The 16,481-nt window shown below is 42.1% G+C and overlaps 1 protein-coding gene across 7 annotated transcripts in view; it reads left to right on the forward strand.

Annotated features, from left to right (window-relative positions):
• Window positions 1-16,481, forward strand: part of scn8aa (sodium channel, voltage gated, type VIII, alpha subunit a) — a 46,320-nt gene that overhangs the window by 21,920 nt on the left and 7,919 nt on the right. For all 7 annotated transcript variants that reach the window (XM_044350737.1, XM_044350742.1, XM_044350736.1 and 4 more), the window contains 9 exons: window positions 1,501-1,636; window positions 1,874-2,112; window positions 3,431-3,604; window positions 3,815-4,171; window positions 4,327-4,800; window positions 5,447-5,564; window positions 6,213-6,367; window positions 6,926-7,099; window positions 11,724-11,846. In XM_044350737.1, coding sequence (XP_044206672.1) covers window positions 1,501-1,636; window positions 1,874-2,112; window positions 3,431-3,604; window positions 3,815-4,171; window positions 4,327-4,800; window positions 5,447-5,564; window positions 6,213-6,367; window positions 6,926-7,099; window positions 11,724-11,846 — 1,950 coding nt within the window. The remainder of the gene's footprint in view (window positions 1-1,500; window positions 1,637-1,873; window positions 2,113-3,430; window positions 3,605-3,814; window positions 4,172-4,326; window positions 4,801-5,446; window positions 5,565-6,212; window positions 6,368-6,925; window positions 7,100-11,723; window positions 11,847-16,481) is intronic.

Genomic DNA, 16,481 nt, shown 5'->3' on the forward strand with positions numbered 1-16,481 from the left:
AAGTCCGTATGTATCACTTGGCTAAGCGCTCGCGCCTCCCCTCCCCCAGCCCCTGCAGTGTATGCTGCCCTCCGACAGTAGGCAAAGGATGGAGAAAAATAAATTTCATAGTGACTATACTATAGCCAAGCCTGCATTTTGATAGGTTAGTGAAACTGGGTCTATCAGTGACTTCCAGGCAATTTTGTTGTTTGATTCATTATGATGAATGTCAATGTTTTGAATATGTTCATATCAAATTATTTATTCATACATGCACTATACTCACACCATTATACAGGCACTAATCAAACAGACATGATTCTATTATTCTTCTGCTTCCCCATTGGCCCATTAGATTTTGGCATATAGATCAAAGCCCGATTAAGATTTAATACACAACTTCATGTGCGGGATGTCATCAAGTTCCTGTTTAACACGCTCACACACAGTAATAAAACACCATTTTTGTTAACTGCTTTACAAACAGCATATAATGATGAGTTAACATGCTCCAGTGTGTTGATGTGTTCCTCCTCCAGGCATCCAGGTCCTCTGCTAGCCTGTGTGGGTAGATCTACAATAGGAGGCGAAGGAAACAGAGGGGACCAGCACTGTAGAGCCACAGACATTTTTATCTGCTTCCCTAATACACAGATCATAATCCCAAAGCAGATACACACGTAACACACACCATCCTATCAGGCCTTAATAATGTAATTTAAGAAACTAAGGAGGGCTGCTGTCCTTGTCTGTCTTTACCTTTCTCTGTTTTCCAAACTCTCCCTGGTCAACAGTAGTGAATTAGTTGTGTCTCATTCTAGTTAGCATGGTAGATTTAAACCCTAAATTAGAACAAGCATGACATAGACAAGTAGAACAATGGCTATGGTGTCTGTAATTTCCTCTCCTTCTCTTTGACTTGGAGCATGCTCGTGCATGACAATGGATGGATCTGAACTACCTGCCTCCATATGATCTTTTTACAATGCTCTTGACTTGATGGTTGCAATATAAGTTGTATGGTTTCAAAGTAGGAAGATATTGTAGCATCAATTTGCAAGTGACATAAAATGGCCAGATTTGGGAGACATTTTGTAAAATAGCTGTAACCTAATGATTATATTGCAATGGCAGCAAAGCCTCCATTATTGCATGACAGGACTGAAAATGCATTCATGCAGAAGCAGTTCTTGCACAGTATCTCACAATCCATTTATTATTTAATCGGGATGAGCTAATTACATTCAAACACAATTAGGTCAAGTAGCCCTAGACCACTGCTCCCACTTTGGCTGAGACCTGCATGCATTTACAGCATACACACATCTTCCTTGAAACCAGCATTGAGATAGAAAAGAATGAAAAATGCCCTGACCCCACCCCCCCAAAAATCTGACCCACAACTACTTTTTCCTGCCAATGCTGATGTGCACTTCCCTCCGCCGGCCACCGGTGGTGATGTGGGATGGTGTTCATGTCCTCTCCATGGGTGCTTGATTCTTCCTCTCCTCCTGACAGCCAACTACTGAGGTTGAGGTGAAGAAGAAGCTGTCGGGCTCCCTGATGGTGTCTGTGGACCAGCTCAATACCTCCTTTGGGCGGAAAGAGCGGGCCAACAGTGTCATGAGCGTCATTACCAACACACTAGTGGAGGGTACTGCCACTTTAACCCAGCTATTTAACCTGCTCTCTCATTATTCTTTAACTAGGGCTGCTCTCATTGGTTGATTAGTTTGACATGAATTTCCTGCTTATCTGCTTTGCATATCCAACAGTACCAGATACATACAATGCATACAATTTATTTCTATCATTTGATACCATTGCATGCAGTATGCTCAAGCACGCAAGTATGTTTGGTTTTGATGTGTGATCCGCGCTATGTCTTCAGAACTGGAGGAGTCTCAGCGCAAGTGTCCGCCATGCTGGTATAAGTTTGCTAACACATTCCTGATCTGGGAGTGCTCCCCCAAGTGGGTGAAGATTAAGGAGATTGTGAACCTGATAGTCATGGACCCCTTCGTGGACTTAGCCATCACCATCTGTATCGTCCTCAACACCCTCTTCATGGCCATGGAGCACTACCCCATGACCAACGACTTTGAGGACATGCTGTCTGTAGGCAATCTGGTGAGTGGCAATCGTTTTTGTTGTTTTATTTTTTATCTGATTCACCTGTAAAGAATCTCCTCTGCTTCTCCTCAGTTCTTAGAGAAGTGTTATTTTTGGGACCATAATTGGCAGCTCTTTCATTGCCGATTCAAAGTTGAAAGGAAAAAAAAAACATTCTCAACCCCCCCACACCCTTCGCTGCTGCTTCCCTGTATCCATGCGTTTCTCATTTCTTCACATACACACACACACACATATGTTCTCTGCCTTCTATCTCTGCTCCTTCTTCTCTCCTCTGGTTGAGTGGAGCTGCTGTTTGCTTCAATGGGACCAGGCTGCCTCTCTGCTGGTTGGCTGACTGGTTGGTGGGAGGCCTGCATTAATATTTCATGGAGCCTGATCGATGAGCTGCTCTAAAATGGTGCCTGAATCATGGCTCGGATAACTCAACCTGGTCATTTTCACTATTAGCATTTTCAAGGAAACTGAGTAAATCTGAGCACATTTGTGTATCTGCACTGGAGCTATGAGTGTTGTGTTACTTTCCGAGAGTCATTAACATACTGCACTGCATGTTGTGTCAGTGATTTAGTAGCAAATAACAAGTCTAACTATTTCACTTATGAACCACTTACCATGTTTGTGTGTGTATACATAAATATGGAAAGATTTTAGTTTAAAGAAGCGTACAAAAGACCAAAACTCAGGCACTCATGCATTGAAGATTTCAGTCCTTTTCCTTCAAGAGCACCAGTGTTTGTTTGTTGACTGCATCAAGATCTACCCACTGAGCACACCACTATGTTTTTGAACTTAAGGTATTAATTTACAACTGAAACAGCACAGAAATGTGTCATTTACCATTTCTCTCCCAGAATAATTTACCAGAAAAGGCCAATGGGTGGTACAGGTGGAAATTTCTAGGTCACCTTGATGCAATATGAGTCATCGTACACCCACACATACACCCACCCACCCACACACACACACACACACACGCACACGCACACGCACACGTACCTACATTGTGCATTTATTCATTATGTGGGCTCTATGATTAAGGAGACATCAGAAGTGCCATTTCATCCTTACTGACTATAGAGCAGCTGGCACACACACAAACACACATTAACTAGATGTGCTGCCTCTTTAAATAATTGGATTTATCCTTCTGGTGAAACACATTAACATGCAGTTACTTTAGGGCTAATTTATAGTGTGATTGATTTTTCTCAGATAATGGAGTAGATATCGCAAATGTAATGATTCACTGCCCATCATGCTTTTGTTGAACCAAATCCGTTTGCTCAAATCTGTCCTTGTTCCTACCTGCCAGGTGTTCACGGGGATCTTTGCAGGGGAGATGCTTTTCAAACTGGTGGCTATGGATCCCTACTACTACTTTCAGGAGGCCTGGAACTGTTTCGATGGTTTCATTGTGACGCTGAGTTTAGTGGAGCTGGCTCTAGCTGACGTCGAGGGCCTGTCTGTGCTGCGGTCATTCCGATTGGTAAATGCTAATTGTAGCTCCTCCCTCAGCCAAACCAAATTGAGATAGCATGTGGAGTTAGCATCTTAGCTTGTGGGGTTTACATATTTTGTTGCATATTTTGTGTGTTTATACTATTTTACCTCACTGAAGTGAAGCAGCAAGTTAGTGAAGCTAAAATGTTACGACTAAATCATATCCCTCCTACTCTTTCCACCCACCTCACTCCAGCTGAGAGTGTTTAAGCTGGCCAAGTCATGGCCTACCCTCAACATGCTGATCAAGATCATCGGTAACTCAGTGGGAGCCTTGGGGAACTTGACTCTGGTGCTGGCCATCATCGTCTTCATCTTTGCTGTGGTGGGCATGCAGCTGTTTGGCAAGAGCTACAAAGACTGCGTGTGTAAGATCGCTGCTGACTGTGAGCTGCCCCGCTGGCACATGAACGACTTCTTCCATTCCTTCCTGATCGTCTTCCGAGTGCTATGCGGTGAGTGGATTGAGACCATGTGGGACTGCATGGAGGTGGCCGGCCAGGGCATGTGCCTCATCGTCTTCATGATGGTCATGGTCATCGGTAACCTGGTGGTGAGTGTCCACACTGGAAGGGTTTTTCAGAGATTGTCACTGTTTGTTCAGCAAATTGTTGGCTCTCTGAACCCAAAATAAAGATCAAATAAGATCAGAGAATGTAAAATTACCATTTTACATCGAGTTGCTTATTTATTTTTCTGTGTCCAAAGGTGTTGAACCTGTTTCTTGCCTTGCTGCTGAGCTCATTCAGTGCTGACAACTTGGCTGCGACAGATGACGACGGTGAGCCCAACAACCTACAGATTTCTGTCATGCGTATAAAGAAAGGCGTTGCGTGGATAAAAGTGAAGATGCGGATACTGGTGGCCAGTCTGCTGAAGAAACCACCGATGGAGGATGAGCAGAAGCCTTTGGATGACATGTATGACAAGAAGCTGAACTGCATTGCTAACCACACCGGGGTGGACATCAACCGTGACCTGGACTATGCCAAGAATGGTAACGGCACCACCAGCGGTATTGGCAGCAGTGTGGGCAAGTATATGATTGATGAGGACCACATGTCGTTCATTCACAACCCAAACCTGACCGTCTGCGTGCCAATAGCTGTGGGAGAGTCTGACTTTGAGAACCTCAACACGGAAGACTTCAGCAGCGAGTCGGACAATGAGAACAGCAAAGAGGTCAGTGAGAGCGAGATACATATTATTCACAAATGACAAAAAAACAGACTGGAAACTGCAGAATGCACAACAAAACTACATTTTCAAAGCACTTAGAAAATTATTTCTTTTACTTTTAGAATATCAGAATATCAAAAACAACATTTGTTGTTTTTGTGGTGCAATTTCCTCTCTCAAGACTGTAAAACTATGGGTCTGGCTGGCCACTCTGCGCTGCCAAGACACTAATTTAACTCCATTACACAACAGAGTCATCTAGAGTGGCTGGAGAAGGCAGGCAATGTAATAAAATGATATCTGGTGACTTATATCTTTATACGAAATGCATTTAGAGGCTTTCAGAGAAGATAATCTGCCATTTGATATTCCATTTCAGTGTTCATGTGGATGTTATGTGATGTTCATGATTGATAAGGTCTCTATCTCAATATGGCCATCTCAAAACAGCTGTGATCAACTCAAGGTTTTTCCTTTTAAGCACTACCCCAACACAATTTGGAAATAATGCAACTTTTACATTTCCGGACAGATCCAAGAAGACTTTACGAGTTCAGCTTTTAACTTAGTTAGTGATTCCTTGCAATGGAAACTGAAATATTTCTGTTTGTTTGCATGTGTGTGTGCTCATACACATATATCTATGCAGCTGGATGAAACCAGTTCATCGGAGGGCAGCACCATCGACATCAAACCAGATGTGGAGGAGGTGGTGGTGGTGGAACCGGTGGAGGAATACATGGAGCCAGAGCCGTGTTGGACAGATGGTGAGACCACTGCTCCCATTGCACCCATTACCTCCACTCCACAGCACAGAGACTCCCCTGGGCTCAGTGGAAATGATAGGGCGGCAGGGTGAAGAATAGCTTCATTATGAAGGGTCATTCACCCATGGAGACTATTTATCAGTCTGTCTGTCTGTCTATGATACTTAAACTGATACACTGATGAATAAATACGTATAACTTTAGAGATAGCTATTTATATATAAACCGTCAAAGTCATAGAAATTGTGAATATTTGTAATTTAACACTTAAAGGGAGTGTTTGTTTTATATGTCAGACAAACTTGCACTGAAATTCGACTCATTTCAATTCCTTGGGGAACAGGGAAATTTGTTTTTAAGCTTGATGTCTGCTCAAACTGAGTATGAATACATATTTTTAAGAATGCAGTTTCAAACTATAAGGTGTGTTTCTTCATTTTAGTGATGTTGCTACTTGATCTTAGAAACATTCAGGATTTGAGATAAACTTGGTTAAGCTAGCTATTCGTTCCACATCCAAAACAACATTCAGACTTCAAACTGCATGCAGTAGTATAACCAAATTTATAAAAAACACAGGACTGAAGCCTGCCATTAATATCTTATTTTACTATATCAAATGCCGTCTCTCCTCCTGTGTGTCCTCAGCTTGTGTGGCCAAGTACAAGTGCTGTGACGTTGACATCACTATGGGCTGGGGGAAGAGCTGGTGGTTCCTGAGAAAAACCTGCTACCTGATTGTGGAGCACAACTGGTTTGAAACCCTCATCATCTTCATGATCCTCCTCAGTAGCGGTGCCCTGGTGAGAAGGACTGCTTTTAGCATTTGCATTCTCTGCACACACAGACTCACCATCTGCTTGACCTGAGAAAATCAAAATTGGGTAAAGACTGAATAACTCATGACTCATTAAAAATAAAGGTGCTTTACAGATACCAGTGTGTGTCTGTGGCAGTGAAGAGGTGATATAAGTCGATCAGTGGTGCAGTCTGTTTGGTTGCACAGTCCCAGAGCTTGGGGAGGGGCCAGGGGCGCCGGTGATTAATGGACTGAACCATTTATCACACAGGGGATCTATTTCTGGGGACGGAGAGGGGGGGAGGGGGATTGTTCTCAAGCATGTCAAATGCTACTAAAATAAGAGCAAAAACTGCTGCACATCCACATTAGCTGTACAGTTATTTGAAATATTTCACGTACATCAGTTTTTTTGTGTCCTGTAAATCACTGTTAGCGATCAGCTATGAGCGAGCTGTAGCGCTGTGTACAATTTCATTAGCGGAACCGTAAATCATCGGGTGTAATATTTCTCTTTGCTGTGTTCGCCTTAGCTGACGTATGTTTTCCTGTTTCTTTACAGGCCTTTGAGGATGTGTACATCGAGCAAAGGAAGACGGTTCGGATCATTTTGGAGTATGCCGACAGGGTTTTCACCTACATCTTCATCCTGGAGATGTTGCTGAAATGGGTCGCCTATGGTTTTGTCAAGTACTTCACGAATGCCTGGTGTTGGCTGGACTTCTTCATTGTGGATGTAAGTCCGGCTCTTGTTTACTTGATCCTGTTTACTAGATTAGAGCAGAGGAGCATTTACATAGTCCTCAACCACACCCTGGTCCAACAGCAACACACTGGTAGAAAGATGCATACAGTTTATTCAACAGCAAAGCTAATGCTAATTTCTGCTGTTTTGACTGTAACTACAAAGTAGTAATTTGTCTTTTTCTACAGTAGATTATTAGGAACTGAATTATATGTTCTACGTATATCATATTGATACAGAATCTGATGTTTCTAGATTTCTATTTAAGTGTTGCCCCTATTGTTGTCAGTTGGGTGTGGTTAGGTTTGAAAGATCAGGTTAAAATTGAAAATCTGCTTTATGGCATGCAAAAGGTGAGAGGGCATGTTGTTTACAAGAAGGAAGCAAATCTACTTTGTTTACTCATGTTATAAGGACAGTGTTTTACAAGACTATGCTATCAGTCTGTCCATATCAAGTGCACACATGCCTAAGTCACCTTTTACAAATCCATCAAGCAACAATCCCTGTTTTTTACTTGGTTTTTATCACTCTGAGATGCTTGAATATGTAGAATAATTCACTGCTTGTGAATGAAAACAATATTTCTGGTGCAGATTTCTGCCAATTTTGATGTTTTCAGTCAGAATTATAAGAAATTGTTTCAATTGAAAACATAGCTGTTTAAGCATGGATGCCATGACAAATTAGAACCAACCAATCAATAACCAAGCTTATTGATTGCAGCCATATTCAAGTCATGCTCAGAGTAATGAGACGTGTCAAAGATGTGTCTCTGTAAAGCTGTCTTTGCCTGCGTCTCTGACCTGTAAGATGTTTGATATGTGCCTCTGTCCTCTCTCTCTGTGTACTTCTCTGCTCCTTGTGTCAGTCAAGTTTGAAAGAGCAGAACGGGGAACATTCTTCACTCTATTCTTTGGCAGTCACACATATAAGCACCATTTAATCTTATTGTGTCAATCTTTAAGACGACTTAACTTTAGATTGTGAGGTTGTGTAGTTTCAATGAGAGATTCCAGTGTGGGGAAGAAATGAGGGGATAATTTCCACTGACAGAGGATTTAAGCATTCATATTTTACATAGATGATGAATCTGGGAGTAATCTGCACTGAATGGAAGACTTTTCAATGAGCAAGCGATTGGATAGAATAAGAATTTCCCTGACTTCTGACTTTCTTCTTGAACTAACTACCTCTCCGCAGTGTTCAACACCTCAGCCAATACCCGTGAATGGACTCCTATCAATGGCCAGAAGTTGCCATGTTGATTCATTTTAAGCTCCTGTAACCAAGACCCCCTGCAGCAAACATACACTTAAACATCCCATAGTTACATGTTCACTTGATTCTTAAAATCTTTCATTCTACATTCATGCATTTATACATTTTACAGTTTGTACAGCTTAAATTTACGCACAAGTATGTAAAGACTTACTTAAGGAACACTACACAGCAATTTTTACTTCATACTTTCGACGCTGATGTTCAGCACACATAGAACTTGTAGCATTTACTGTATATTCAGACCACACTGTACTGATCCAGGTTTTTGCCATTGGAGACTCCCTCCCTGTAGGTGTGTTGTCAAGCCAAACACTTGGGACAGTGCAGGGGTGCAACGGTTCCCAAGTTGTGAACATGTTACAAAGAGTGACATCCCTCCTACCCTCTTTCCCCGTCCTCCTTTCATTCCCTCTTGAAAGTGTAACCTCAGGAATGTGGTGATATTGTGCTGAGATGTAATGATGGTGGGTGACAGGCGGCCGGCGGTAAGTTTGGTCTTCACTAGCGCTCCCCCTCCAAAAAAAAAAACAAAAAACAAAAAAAAACTTGTGCTTGATGAGTCTGGGTTGTGTTGTGGCCTGACTGTGCCTCTGCCGTCCTGTGTTGTGGGGTGAAACCATTGCCACGGACTCAGAAAGGGGGGGCACCATCATTAGACCGGCCTGTATTTTTCTCTGAGTGTGCCTGACTCTGTGTGATTGTGTTCCTCCTCATTTCCCTTGTGTTACTGTATCTTTCTGTTATCCATTTGATTTGTGTCTTCCTGATTTTCATTATGAGAATGTTTTTGTATTGTATTATGTTTTGGCTAAAGAATGGTAGGGGGCAAAAAAACGTAATGTTAGAGATTTAAGCGTTAATGTTAAATGAGTTAAGAAATAAACTTTGCAGCATCGTCATCTGAGATGCAAAGTAAAATATAGTAAAGAATAAAATGGAGGAATAAAAATCCATATTCATCTTAAACTTGCTGTTTAATTAATGAAAAAATAGATAGGGTAGTGGTAGATAGTGCTACTGAAGTGTGTGAGCGTGAGGCTGATAGGTGTCATACTCCACTCATCTTTCTTTTTTACTCAGATTATTATCATTGTTTTGTTGTGTTTTTCCCTTTGGTTTTAGTTTGTTTTATTTCTGTTTGGTTTGTGCCGTCGTCATCATGGGATCACAGCCCCAGATGTCATTGGCCTTGCCTTGCAGAGCTCTGTGAGAAGGACGTTGAGGCACTGAGGCCACTACCACACAGCTGGCCCAGCGGGGGGGCCAGAGGCCAGGCACCCCAAAGGGGGGCGCTCCAAGGGGTCAGGCTGAAGGTGACAATTACCCCAAACACTGTAGTGTAGATCAAGGCAAAATCTTTATTTTACTGTCTCGCTGCCAGAGCACACAGCTGCTAACATATTGTAGAGGCAGGGTTATTGATTTACAGTAGATAGGGGCTTAGTGCCAAAGAGTAAGTACTTGGAAAAATCACAACAGAATCTAAATAAAGGCCCTCCCCAGGACATCCTGGACCTGATGTTTGAACATTGTCCAACATTTACAGTAGAAGAAGAATCCACGCTGACACCTTTTCTGCTGTTCTTTCCGTAGTTTTGATGGATTCCACTTTGGAGAGTTGCTCTCTTGTAGTCTATGTTGATAAAGGCACCAGTCAAAATGAAGATTTTGCCTGTTACAATCCTCCCTCCGTGACTTTGGTAAGCTTTGGATGTTGTGTACTTCTTGCGGTGAGTTTGACCGGTTGGTGTCGGTGGCTGGTTGGAGGTGCTTTCACATGTGTTCACTGTTGATATTTTCCTTATTTGTAAGGAACTGGTACTCCCCCTGTTTCAGTCCTTCCAGCATCCACCCAGAAAATTGCAGTTATTGGAGAAAAAGACTTCTTGATGATGCTGAATTAGAATTCCTGTGTCCATGTACTAATTATATACTTTCCATTCAACTGAATTTAAAGTATAAGACTGTAAGCCTAATTCTTATATAGCTGCCCACTCCTGCATTTTGCATCTTGAAATGCTGCATTCAGCCAGAGAATCCTTCTTTACAAAGCTCCCCTGTGCAGCAGACAGCCTGTAATGGTCGTCAGCGCACTTGAGGTGACTTCATCAAAGCTACTCACCACCCCTCAAGGAACATTAGTGCAGCTTATTGACCACATTCCCCATCGTCCATTTCCTCCTTTGTTAATGATGCCATACTGTATGTGTTCAGCTTAGATCAGCTATATGGCCCAGGGCTATAGGGGATTCACAGTTACCAAACCATAATCCAGGCCGCTTTACCTAAATTTACATTGATTTATTACAGTGCTGTGAATGGCTGCCTATACAGTTTTATACATGACAATCCTACATTATTGAAGGATTTAGTGAGTGTTTTCTAACCAATAATAACACACTATAAAGCATTCTTTGGCTGCAGCAATACCTCGGTGGCTGCCGTCGGACGTGAGCAGGGCTGCACCAGTTTCTTTGAGGTTGTGTGCTGTTATTGTTAACTGTTGTTAACTGTGTGTAACTCGACTGTACTCTGTGTATTTCTGTCCTTTCAGTGCCATCCAGTGCTAATAACTATATCCTCTGCCCTTTATCTCCATCCCTGTTTCTTGTGCGTGGTTCATGTGACTGTGGCTCTCCTATTTGACTCTAAATGCTGTGTGACAACTTGATTTGATGTCTGAGAAAGAAAATTGCAAAATGACACACTTGTACATGTTTACTTGTATTCTTTCTCTTAGGTTCCGTTAGTTTGTCTGTCTTAAATTATATGGGATTTTATGCCTCAGCCCGAGAGCGACATGGAGAGACAATGTTAGAGGGGCAAGGGTAAGGCTCTCAAGTCTGTTGGGTTTTTATCAGATTCTACAGGGTAACCTCTCTCCTTCCCTCCCTCCCCAACTCCTCTTCCTCTGCTCTCCCAGTCCCTTCGCTTGTATCTTTACTAAATCATGTAGCACTCTTTTCTGCCTAATTACCCTCTATTTGAGTCTTATGTCTCTATCTCCTCTCTTTCTCTCTCAACCACAAATTTCTTTGCAGGTACAAAGGACTTTTCACATCTCGTCAACTGCCCCAAAATAACAGACAAACAACCCCTTTGGCCTACTGCAACTAAAAATACTACGCACATAAAACCTATACTAAACATTGACCTTCTCTCTCAGTGTATATACATGTATAAATGCAATATTATACATGTATATACATGCATAGATTTATGTGTGTATGTCAAGCAACTCTCCGCCTATGCCAGGGCCGTCTCTCTTCCTTAGTGAATATTCTCACTTCTAACAGTTTGGAACCTCTTTTGCTTCTCTGTTTTTGTGTAGGTGTCTATAGTCAGCCTTGTAGCTAATGCGCTGGGCTACTCCGATCTAGGGCCCATTAAATCACTCAGGACACTAAGGGCCTTGAGACCCCTCAGAGCCTTGTCACGTTTTGAAGGGATGAGGGTAAGATCCAAAGCTAAGCAGCTGATCCTTCCGCATGCCCATTCAACAGTTTAAAGCATGCTAGAACTGATCTAAAAACAAACTAAGAAAACAAAAAACTCCAAAATATTGGGGGATTTTTTTTAAACCAGGAAATGAAAGCCAAGAAGTCACCTTTCCATGCGCAATCCTGTACCATGCCTTTGTTAGAGCGAAAGAACAAGTCATGATGCAGCTGGGAGACTGAGTAAAGTAATAGTAAAGTTGTATTGCCAGCAGAACAACATGCATTTCAATTGAATTTCCTTAAAAAAACAACAAAATTATACAAATTGATTTGTTTCATAATAAAAAATGACCCAAGAAACATTTTTTTTTACAAAGCTGCCTCATCACATAAGTAACAATCTAGAAATTCTGATTCCTTCATCTTACTTTGTTTCTTCTTAATTGGCCAAAGTGAATGTCAAATTGGTCAAAGCTAACCAAACTTACATGCCATCTCATAGAGCATTCAAATCAATAATTAGCTTTTCATTTGGCCTGATTCTCAACCACTGCTTTCAATTGAGAACCCCCCCTTCCCTCCCCTTCCCCTCCACATGCCCCCCCCCCCCCCTCCCCCCTGCTCCCATAACCTCCCCCCTCCCCCAGCTCACACCATCCCTCAATGCATCTGGCATCGAGAACAACCAGCAGGAACCAGGGAGCCGCAGGACGCCAAAACCTCTGCCCAACCAGTCACACCAAAACTCTGCATAATGTACAGGACGGCTGCCAAACAACCACTCGGAGGAATCTGTTGCATTTGTAATAGAAGATTCAGTGGTTTACAGAGCATTAAGTGCTCGTTGCGACAGTACCTCTGGTTGCTTCAGCCGTCTCTTCCTAGAATACACAGATCTGATTGGTCGTCTCTGTGACTGGTGGTAGTGATAGGTTGCACCTGGTTGTTGTCACCCGTAGTCCCTCCTGTCTCTTTGTTTCTCTCTTGATCTCATTCTCTCACCTCTCACTATTCTCGGACTGTCTTCTAGTTTGCGCTTCTCCTCTTCACCTCAGCTCCTCCCCACCTCCTCCTCAGCCCCACATGTGCAGCACTGTGCAGCACCCACCCCCACCCTTACCTCTCCTCCTCCTCCTCCTCTTCTTCCTCCACACCCCTTTATCCCTTCACTACTCACTCCACCTCGACCCGGTTTCGGCTGGGTCGTACCGCTGGAGGGTCACCACACTCTCTCCTGCTTGTCCAGGATCTTTCTGCATCAGGGACTGAGACAGAAACCACACACTCACAGTGTTGTGGCTTTGGGAGGAAAGTATTTGTTAAGCTTCTGCCGGTGTCAGCACTTGGGGTCGAGCCATCTGACCGACTGATCTGCTAATAGTCCATTCTGGTGGCAGGTTTTAATTTAAATTTCCGTCAACATTGTCCATATTGAATACCTTTAATCATTTTTAATGCCTTTCTTTTGGAGTGCAGGCAGAAGCTTAGCAAATATGCTAGGCTGCCATTTCACATAAGGCATTACTGCTGTCATGTCATGGCACCACATAGCGCATACAGCAGGCCCTGGCTTCCTGTTGCCTTCCACTCCCACAGGAAGTGAAACTGGGAGGCAACAACGGGCCCAGTTAAACTCTGACTTTGAGTTCTGGGTCTGGTTGGGTGGAGGCCCATTAGGTTGACTAGCACAAAAGCGTTCGGACAACACTCTCAACCCTAGACAGACAATGTGTTGCCCTTCTTTAGTACGTCCCAAAAATGACAGACCAGCAAGAGAAGAAGGCCTGTGCAATTATTATCTAGTGGGTGGACTGATTGTAAATGAATTGTGAAGCCTCATTCATACCAGATATCCAGCGACTAAAATGTGATGGCGTTGCACATGAGCAGACATCTTTTTAGGCCCTGGATAGGCTTTATGGATGTTGTCGTGAATGTTTTAATTAAATTTTATAGGTTTAATTGTTAATTTTGGGATGGGAAATAGACCTGTCAATAAGATAATGTCATTTTTGGGGTTGGAAATCATGGCACATTTGCTTAAATAGCGTATCAATGCCAATACCAGTGCCCCTATGAATGACCTCATTCACTGGGTGTATGTGGTAAGAGAAGTGAGGGTGGCCCAGTAATGCAAAAGGGAAATAAACTGAGGAATTTGATCCTGCTGTATTAGTTTTTTACTATAATGTTTATGTTCATCAATTGAGTTACCATTTTGTTTGAACTGAAAAATTTGAGGTCAAAGCAATAAATAAATGAATAGGGAAGTACATGAATGGAGAGATGACACCGTATGAAAGAGATTCTGGAGAGTTAGAATGTTGAGAACTTTTACGTCTCCGCTGGTTGAGTGTCACGGCACGATGCGTCGCAGAGGCCAACTCAACTCAACGCCGAGCAAGTAGTTCAGCTTCAATTGAACACATTGCACTGCTTAACATGCAATGGTTACGGGCTGTTCTGACTTTGTACTTTGCTCTGTCTTTCTCTTGATGCTGCTTTGTAATCTCGGTCCGACCTTTTTTGAGCAATGCATTGTACAGGAATGACACCATCACTAGCCATCTTTTACCCCAGTTTCAGTAAAAACCCCTTTTCCTGATGAACCTGCTGAAGTTTAAGTTACACCCAAAGATTTTAAAATGACAATGACCTGCTAGGGGTTAGTCATCATGGGGCCTTTGGGTATAAACCTCTGAACCCCAATTGTTTTAGTCACCTGTCCTCATTATGAACAGGCTGACACGTACTCCAGACCAATGTTGTTTTAGCTTACGAGTGCTGGTCACTCAGCTCAGCCACATTGTGCTGTACATATTTGTAAGACTCCCTTACTACCCATGTAAATACCAGAATGGCTCGTCAGACGCACAAGCAAAGCTTCTGCCATTATCTCTTTAGCCGCTATCTCTCTATCCACACATTTCTCTATCTATTTATTTATTGATTTGAGCGGTTCTTGAGATTGCACAATGCCATGTAACACGCATGTACTATAACTGCCGATGCACATTATGCATTTTTGAAAGCCATTTTCCCTCTTTCTGAGAATGCTTTCCACACAGCATGGCCTAATTCTTTTTTTAAACACTGAAAAGCGGTTTAATTGTACCTCAGAATGAGCTAAGAGTCATTCTCTCAGCGAGTGCAATGACAACACTGTGGGGGGAAAGACTTTAAATTATGATTTGTGTGTTTTTTAGGCCTATAATTATATTTGAAATTATATCGCCCCACAGCCATTTTCTTTAAGTGCTTTACATATGACACAATATTTTAGTGTGCTCCCCGTGCATCACATGAGAAATTTATGATTCCACGTTCAACACGAGTCAGCCTGTGAAGGTCGTGTACGCGCTGAGAGAATCCTGCTCTAGAGCTCCTCCCTGTCTGTCTGTAATGAGGAGGGAATATGGCTCCACACTCCAACGAGTCTGCCAAAGACATGCATGCTCAGCTGTCTGCCTGAGAGCTGCTGGTCGGCCTGCCTAACACTGGTAGTGAGCGGTTCACTATGTGCTGAGCTTATTACTGGCTATGATGAACCCATGGGAAATCAGATTGGATTGCTAGAAAGGTTTAGATTTTGGGGTGGTGGTGGGAATTTAATTGATTATTTTGCTGCTATAATGCTATATTGTTTGAGTTGTGCTAGTTATGGAAAGGCTTAATAAAAATATTAAGAATTAAGAATATTGACTGTCTAAGGTTGGGGTGGTAAGAGTGGACACTTCATAGTGGTATGGCAAACACTTTTTATTTAAGCTTCATGAAGTAAACATGTAGAAACATACACACAGGTGCAGAGTCCAAATAATATAAACTGTATTTTTCACAACACTCTCAAATGCTATGAATTATGATATTATTTTGGATTTATTTTTATTTAATATATATGCATAAATGTGAAATGATAACAGGGACATTTAACATTTTTGTGAGTCTTAGGAGAGATAAAGCAAGACAAAACAACCATTAGGAAGCGGTATGTGTGTGTGTGTGTGTGTGTGTGTGTGTGTATGTGTGTGTGTGTGTGTGTGTGTGCGCTAATGCCTTATAGAAAAAATATTAGGACAATAATTTACAGTACATGAACTCATAATGTTTATTTTCTCATACGATTTTCTATTGGCTTAAATTAGGGTCATATGTATTTTAGCTGTGTATCACCATATCTGAATGCATATCTGAATGTGTAAAAACGTTTTGATCAAATTAATTCTAATGTTCAAATGTGTAAAAAATATCTGAACAAATAGATTTAATTTTTGAATCCGTAAAGAGATCTGTAGCTGTGCATAACATTTGAGAACAGATGAAGAAGAACACAAATAATTTCCAATGTGTGAGTGCATAAAGAAGATTAGCACAAAGGTTTGCAGTTACACATCTATCTGTTTGTGAGTGAAAAAGGTTCACACAGAACTCAATTGTATGTGTGAATCCCAAGTTTACAGCTATGAATCAAACCTACAAGTACAAATCAAACCTAAAAGTACAAATACTTTTGTCCCACATTTGACACTTCCTCCTGAATAGCCAATGGTGATGCTCTGAAATGCTGGGGGCGTGTCCACTGAAGGCCCTGAGAGCAGGCCCCAACTGAACAAGCAACTGACAAGCAACATAAGATGATGTTTAAAAAA

This window comes from Thunnus albacares, chromosome 5, assembly GCF_914725855.1.
Source record: "Thunnus albacares chromosome 5, fThuAlb1.1, whole genome shotgun sequence".
Taxonomy (NCBI): domain Eukaryota; kingdom Metazoa; phylum Chordata; class Actinopteri; order Scombriformes; family Scombridae; genus Thunnus; species Thunnus albacares.